We start from the raw sequence: 8,338 nt of genomic DNA, 5'->3' as shown, positions 1-8,338 counted from the left end.
TTGGCAAATGGGGCATCTGTAGCTGAAGGGCAAATGGCACATAGTCAGCAGTTAATGACCAACATTAGAAGGAGAGAGTGTGTCCTACCGGAGAACGAGTGTTGTGTGCCTTCGCTCGACTGCACAGACGTCCCCCCGATAGCCAGGATGCCTTCTTTTCTGTTGATGACCTTGCGGAAAGTTTTTGCTATTTGACTGCCCTTCAGCTCCTGGACGATCTAGAAAGAGCCCAAAAGAAATACTCAGAGACCAACTACCACCATGCCTCCGAAATCCAGCATTATTGTTTTCGGCTGAAAACTCAGTGGCCACTTTATTACGTTGGTTATTTAAGTCCAATCTGATGCGATGCAGTAAACCCTATTCTGCCATCAATTTCACCATGTTCAGTTTTTGCTGACAATGTCAGAAACGTGTAATATAATTTTACATTTATTACTGAGGTTACTTTGACATAGTTAAAAGGTTGTGTTGTACTGGACTACACTTTATTCACAGGTGTTTCTCTCTCTCTCTCTCTCTCAATATCATGTGGTCCAGCACATCATCACCATGAACCATGACCTCAATGCGAGCACATCAAAATTAAATAACACCTAAATGACAGCGTCAGCAAAAAACAACGTTATTGACATCAGACTTTATGACAGAACAGCTGTATAAGATTGCATTAGATTCTACAGGTGTACGTATTAAAGTGTCCACTGACAGCGAGAGAAATCACAACCACATCAATCATTACACAGTGATTCTGGTGAAGTGATTCATAAAAATCACTCATGGTGGATATTTGTCATTCATTTAAAAAAAAATAAAGACTTCATCAATGGTGTAAAAACACTTTTTTTTTGCTGCTGCCATACTTATGTGTAAAAGCCTCAATCATCTTCTCTCCTGTTACTGTTGTCGTGTAGAGCTCCTGTCAGCCTCCATGAACAACCTGCCAGCTAAAAGGCTGAGAAGATGAGATGAACATCTAGACGAGTGAGTTCTTAACTAACACTGTTACTGTAACAGAAAGGTCCAGGAAGACTTCAGCTTGAAGGGTTCATAGAAGAAACTGATGTTGTGTTGTGCATTTAAGTACACTGTACTGATTTAAAGTGAGACTGTGCATTCACCACTCCTCTAATCTAAGTATAGTGTTCAGTGCGAGAGTGCCAGTATACCATTATCAAGAGTAACAGTACACCACCAGGGCTCCACACTAACACCACCCTCTCGTCCCCACATTAAATAATTACCCATAAACAATAAATCAGTCTCAACAACAACACCCAATGGGACCATAGAGAGCTCTGTGGTTCATACTTTGATAAGACGTATTCTATGGTGTGCGCGATACTTCTTGAACCTGAAGTTATCTCTGCTTCATCAGTGACCTCAGCCTCTCGGCCACAATGAGCTATTCAGCCCGACTCTGAGAGACCGTGAGCACGAGGTCACGGGTTGCCAGCTCGCATTTTTTTGGGCTGCGCCGGGTAAAAGAGGCAACCACAATAAGACAATCATGACCTCGCAAAGACGATAAGGATTTCAAGTTATTTCAGCAACTTAGCAGAAAGCTATTTTTTTCCAGTTATGTGGGCAATAGGGAGGACATCCACATTAATTTGTATTTAATCTGGTTTGTTATCACCCATAAGAACATATTTTAAAGGGGTGTTTTATGTGGAGCAGCACACACGCACACACCTTTCTACCACAATGGCACAATGCTGTTTGGCAGCTAACTGGAAAGTCCCAGATGTCCTCCCTTCCCCCCGGTACATGAACACAGCACAACAACAAGAGACAGAGAAAATTCACAAGAAAACTTCCTCCAACTTTGTCGACACCATGACTTGATTTTGGAAATTAACCAGAGAAGGTGCATCAAACTATATTTTTAAACAGATAGTTCAAAAAAAGGATCCGAGTCTTGTATCAATGACATCCTTTTAAAATCAATTCAAATCTTTATTTTTTTTAATTATATTACATTTTTGCTGGATTTGATTCCATGTGATTTTTCTTTGTACTATTTAAAATCGGCTGGTTTTATTTAATGTCGTCTTGAAATGTTTCAACCCTGATTTTTGCATGTAAAGGACTTTTTGATATAATTTGATTATTTCCATGATTAATATTTCACACACGACTTTGGCTACATCTACAAAAGGTACTCGGATGACCTGGAAACCATAAAGAGTAAATCAAACCTAAAGTAAGTAACAGCTTAACTTCAAGACTGACTCCCAGATATTCGGGCATCCGAATCAGAGTTAAACTTACTAAACAGCCACCCGCCCTAAAACAGGTCACTTGAAAAAAACAAAACACAGCTGGAGAAGGTTGTTTGGTCGACTCCTCTGATAGTGAGGTCTTGAATTATCTGCACTCCTGAACCAGAAGCTGCCTCTGTGAATGACTGCTCAGTCATCACTGCTGAAACTAAATACTGGAACTCACACCACTTTGCTGACCTCACTTCCACGTCCCCCGAGTATGCATATGTGTGTGTGTGGGTGTGTGTGGGTGTGTGGGTGTGCGTGTGTGGCTCGTAGAGGCATTTCAACGCTGCCGTGCGTGGAGCTGCTCAAAGTAGCTCTGCGTAGTGGCCCCACCCAGGAGGGCGAGGTGCTTTTAGGCAGAACAGAAAACAAAGACCAACTCAAGAGTAAGAAAAGCTCCGAGCAGAGAGTTAAAACTTTGTCAAGCTCGACGGTGCAAACCGCTCCGAGCTCCGCTTAACGTACCGACAGGAACTCCTCGAAGCTGATCTTATTGTCCTGGTTGCGATCCAGTTTCTGGATGATCTCTCGAACCATGTATCCAGGCTGGCAATGGCCGGTGTCTTTAAGGAGTTCATTGAGCTCATAATCACAGATATATCCACTGCCGTCCAGATCTACAGAAAACCCCAAAAAGAACCATTAGACACCAGGACATGTGGTACAGATGGGGATAACATACTCACGGTAACTCGGCCTTTACTCACCACATTTGTCAAAGATCTCTCTCATCTCCTCCACCTCCTCTTTTGATATTTTTCCAGTCATGTTTCTGTGATTGACCCGAGGTGGTCGCTCAGAGAAAAAGTGGGACTGCGGAGAAGAAAAGAGCACAGAGTCGTCAACGCGGTCTTGAAACGACAGACCCATGCAGACTGCTGAACGCTCACGACCTTTCTGCCAACAGAGAAGTGACATTTCCTCCAGGCGAAACAAAAGTCGTCCCCCCCCCCCCCCATCTTCTGTCAGGACTTAAAGTAGTGCGCACCTCATATATCCACACTGATCCCCACCCCTGCTGATCCTATCTACTGTTCTCTTTGGTTTCTAATTTCAGCTCTTTTCCAAGCATGACTCTCTCCCATAATCAAAGTCATTTCCTGTTCCATTGTACAGCAGTGAGCCCATGCTGTAACACAAATGCCGGAGAAGCCGAGACCACTGCACTCCTTTGATGATTTTACGCAGCACTCTCTGACAAAGTTGTTAACGACAACAGCATGTTCTCCAAATCCTCTAAAACAAACAGTTTTTATAATAATCTATTGTGTTTTTTTTTTGCTCTTTCATTGGCTCCACAAAGCAGATTTCAATCATTTTATTTGAGTGTTGAATTAATCTTTCATGCAAACTGAGCTAGATGTAATGAAAAGTGCGATTTCATGCGACAACATTACATCTGCGGCTTCTTCCCTGATATGCTGGTTCATCACGAAGCTGTTTTGGGGTATTTTTTGACATTTTTAAATCAGAGAGCAGTGTCCTCACCGAGCAGAGAGGTTAATTCAACTGTGTAAAGACTCAAGTCACATGAGCCAGCGAGACTCAAGTCTCGGTTGTTTTGCTCTTCTCAAAAAACCACAGTGTTCCTGAGCTCCTCTGAGGCAAAGCAGGCCGTCTGAAAAGTCACTGAAAATAAGGAATTCCTTCCGAGTGCCTCATTCCCGTTCTGCAGCGGCGGAGGAATGCACGAGGCCTGGGCAGACCGGGCTTGGCTTACACAGAGGTGAGCAGGGTGTGCTGCCTCGCTGTCCGAGGCTAAACCGGTACGGTGGCATTCCTCTCGAACACAAAATGTTCAGAAAACAAAAAAGGTGAGCTTTATAATGCGGTGAACGAAGGATCCCAGATTTTTCCAGAGAGTAAAGTGTTCCCATTTCCTGATTTAAAGTACAGATTGTTTTTGTTTTTAATACAGTGCATTAGTCAGAACGATGGGCAAGGCCATTTCTGGCTTCTACAGTGCTACACGTGTAAAATACAAGGGAATAGTTAAATGTCCGGTTAGTCAAACAGACTATAATCCCACTGATTATTAAAAAGGTAAATTTAAGCCTGAATTGGTTTAAATGGTTTCAGCCCATCTAGTCTTCCGGTGTCCACAGCAGCCTCACAGGCTCACATTGAAGCAGACACACAATGAACAAAGGTCCAGTAACTGTGCATCCTCTTTCATGAATGAACCTATTAATAGAACTCATGAAAGATGATTCAACGGTAGCCATGTGGTCTCCGAGATGTGACTCAGTTGCTCAGTTAAAACCAACACTTTGCCCAAAACATAATCAAAAGTGAGTTTCCCGACAAAGTCATTCAGATGAAATGTTTCTATTCATTAAGCACCAACACCAACAGAGATACCTTTAAAATGCCACTCCGTGAATCATAGAGAACAGCGTGTTTTTCCTTCTACAAAGTACTACTAAATCAGGGCAAGCACAAACTCCTGACTAAACGATTAGGAAAATGACGACGCCGGTGTTGCTATATTTAACTTTGCTCCAAAAAGGGATATCAGCACCCAGCTACAAACACCCCCTCCACCTCGCCAGCCCTTCGGCACACCCCGGACAGAGGGAGAGTGAAAACAGAAGAGGGGGTTAAGTACATGGAGCGAGGGCACAGATGGCAGGCGACAACTGTGAGGCGAATCCCTGGTGCCCCAGAAGAATGGAGCGTTTGTAACCAGCCGACACAAACAACGGCAATAAATCCCGTGTCGCACGAGAAAGTGAGTTCAGAGCGACAGGCTCCGAAGACAGTTGCCGTCTTTGACAGCTGGACTGTGCGCTCGGAGAGGGGAGAAAAATTCCTGCGCTCTTCAACGCGGCAGCAAGCTCCTAAATGGAGCGGCTAATGTCGGCCTAAAAGCATATCAATACTACTGATGGAGTTCAAAACACATTATTGACCCAACAGGGCCGCAGGTCATCCAGGGCCATGCGATGTCTAGCAGTGGCAAAACAAGAGCAGCTGGACTTTTTCCCTGCTCACTCATTCAAGAAGCTCACATACATAAGTAGTTTCTCTCCAAGCATTGGCTTTAATTGTTGAGCCGGAAAAAAAACAGCACAACGCCACCGTTTATGATCTTTTTTGCGGGATCTTGGAGTGGATTGAAAGCGAAGGGCTGATCCCCAGAGTTAAATGTGCAGAGCTGACACACCCCGCCCCGTCAGCGCTTCATCCACACAGCTACATGGGAAATGTGAGGCACACAAATAGACCCGAGTGTGGTCAAGTTCATACGCGCACACACCCAACATAGTCTACACGAACATTTTTTTTATACTCCGTCACAATCACCTGCAGATGTGAGTCAAACTGACTCATACAACACCAAACAGTCCGACAGCGGCTTCCTTTATTTCGCACTCAAGGCCGTTGTGGACGACAGAAGCACTTCCACACCGACAGGTGAGGAGAAGGTGCCGACAACAAACGTCATGTGTGGAGTTTACACAACTCTGACATCACGCGCAGCTGCAAGGCTGGGTCTAGCGGTGTTATAAAAGGCGTACAAAGCGAAGGTAACCGGTGAATCATCATGGAAATATTCAAATGAAGTGGTCCCATGACAGCATCCCTGACCATGAGCAGCTAATCTTTATATCTACACTATCCCAGAAATGAAAGCTGTAGTAGCAGGTATAAGAGGCCTGTGCCAGCAGAGGTTTAAACACAGGAATCTCTGCTAACCATCACTTAGGAATGTCATTAGACAAGTTAGTGAGGTGCTGATGAATCAGATGGGTCGGGCTGTTAATGCTGCAGGTAATCAGCCACACCTGCAAGGGTTTGCCGCTACTCAACAAAAGCAGTGCAAAGCATTATCCTTTAAACGCCGCATAATCAGACAGTACAAGGCACGGTCACTGTGGAATGCCACACTTTCCTCACGCGAACATGTCATGTGTCCCTGAGCGAGATACTCTATCCCTCTCTGCTACAAGGCCATGTACTCCCGACTTCACAAGCAGGGGACGTATACATGGAGAGAATGTATGCGTGTGATAAATAACTATTATTTTTTGTTGTAGTACAAGTACGGAAAAAAAGAGAGCAGCCCAGTCCTCAAATCTGACCTCTACATATGCAGTACTTCGATAAAAGAGTTCATGGTTTTTTGGACAATTCTTCCTTTATACTATCTATCACTATGTGTATTTGTATGCTGATTTAGATTAAAGACTTTTTTTATTCACAAAGTAACACATTCAAGGGATTGTATAGCCTTGGTGGAGAGCACTCTCTAAAAGAGGAATAAGCTTGAAAAAACAGATGCAAACTAAAAACGTAAAAACAAGTGCAGATAATAAGTCACCCGATTACATTCACTGCGTCGTAAAAACAAGTGACAGCACCTGTTTGAAATCCTGACAATGCAGAAGGTAGGGCAACCGGTTCATTCACACAGGTGTCGGCGTGTTTATGAGCGGACACCAAATACAAGCACACTCCCTCCTCCTCCTCCTCCTCCTCGTCTGTCTGTTTTGTCTTTACAGAGACAGCATCAGACGTAAAGACTGTACTGAAAACCCCTACAGTAGCTGCTCTAATGGGATTCTGCAGCATGAATAAGGGAAACTCACATTTGACTTAGCTGGTGTAAAGCAAAGTACACACACCACACACGCGCACATTCACAGGCAAATTCCCCACACCAATCAGGTTAATGACGGGCACAGTTCAAATGATTTATAGCTTGTTTTCTTCCCTGCAGATGATGTGCAAACAACATTTTTTCCCCACTGTTGACACTATGAACAGTATTATCTCCTGTCCTGATATCAATAATGGATTTAATACTTTTGAACTAAACAATCAAACCTATTTTACAACACATCTATCAAAGTATGCCACTGCACAAGTAATACAAGACCAAAACATGAGAGATGCAAGGAAGAGGACCACAGATGAGGGCCTGCACTCACAACACAGTTCTTGTTCCAAGTCTCAATATTTATGAAGTTAATATGCGGGACTTTCCGATACTATCGGGCAGTCTTGTTGTTCAAGGCTGTGCTAACAGTGATCCACGATTGGGATCCCAGATGTACATGTGCTGCAGCACCAGATGGCTCGACGGGAAAGATCTGGTAAATCACTCAGATTAGTAATCCAGTTTACACGAGCACACAATCCCACTTAAATAAAGAGCAAATAAGAACAATGTCTTTCAGAAGATCAATTATACCAACTCATGTGGAGTGAAGTGTGGCACATACAATAACATACATTAAAACATATTGCAGACATGTGCTTGCATCACATAACGAGACCTGATGTGTGATCAAAAGCACAGCGAGGTTACACACACACACACACACACACACACACACACACACACACACCGAGCATTAATTAACAGTGACCCATGCTTTACAGTGATGCTACTAGTTCCCGTGTGTTGCCTAAGTTGAGTTAGTTACTTCTACTAAAAGTGATCACAAATTAAAAGAGGCTACTGTATTTCCAGGAGCTATCCAGCGCCCAGAGGAGGACTCGTAGGATGAATAGGCTACAGTGAAGGTGTAGCTAAAGCTAGCTGGCTAGCGACTGATATGCAAGTTTTACGCGCAGGAAACTCTCGCTGTTTACTCCTCCAACTCCATCCCTCCTCACCGAGGACAAGCGGTATCACGGAGAGGAACGACCAAGACACGGAGGGTATTTTTTAGTAAACGCAACCGAGACAAACTCTAGCTGTAAGTAGTTGTTGGGATAGAAGTTGCCAGGAAATTGGTACTCACTGTCGGTGCGCCTGAAATTTCCAGACAGCGTCCAGTCTGCAGTCCTGCCTCCTCCACGTAGAGACAAAAAGTAGAGACAGCAGTGGGAATGTTGGCCCCGCCCCGTCGACGACGTCACCGCCAGACGTTGACATCCGGCCTGTGGAGCAGTATTTGTGCAAAACAGCTACAGCTAAATATATGTATATTTAACAAAACGTCTTAGATTCTGAATTTAAAGAAGGTTAGTTCATAACAAAACGTTTTTAAAGAGATAACACAGTGTCTGTTTCTTCAGTTTAAAATTAGTTTGTTTCTAATGGATATTTGACC

The 8,338-nt window shown here is 43.8% G+C and overlaps 1 protein-coding gene across 2 annotated transcripts in view; it reads right to left on the bottom strand.

The window, feature by feature from the left end:
- Positions 1-8,125, bottom strand: part of pls3 (plastin 3 (T isoform)) — a 13,074-nt gene extending 4,949 nt beyond the window's left edge. The window contains exons 1-4 of one of the 2 annotated variants that reach the window (XM_031857376.1): positions 8,027-8,125; positions 2,981-3,086; positions 2,739-2,890; positions 89-218 (exon numbers count right to left, since the gene is read on the bottom strand). In XM_031857376.1, the coding sequence (XP_031713236.1) occupies positions 89-218; positions 2,739-2,890; positions 2,981-3,041 (343 nt within the window). In that variant the 5' untranslated portion in view covers positions 3,042-3,086; positions 8,027-8,125. Of the gene's footprint in view, positions 1-88; positions 219-2,738; positions 2,891-2,980; positions 3,206-8,026 lie in introns of those variants that run through there. The other variant, XM_031857375.1, reaches the window with a different exon arrangement.
- Between the last annotated feature and the right edge of the window lie 213 nt (positions 8,126-8,338).

This window comes from Anarrhichthys ocellatus, unplaced genomic scaffold, assembly GCF_004355925.1.
Source record: "Anarrhichthys ocellatus isolate YVR2014 unplaced genomic scaffold, GSC_Weel_1.0 scaffold18, whole genome shotgun sequence".
Lineage (NCBI taxonomy): Eukaryota > Metazoa > Chordata > Actinopteri > Perciformes > Anarhichadidae > Anarrhichthys > Anarrhichthys ocellatus.
This window is presented reverse-complemented; position numbering and strand designations above follow the sequence as displayed.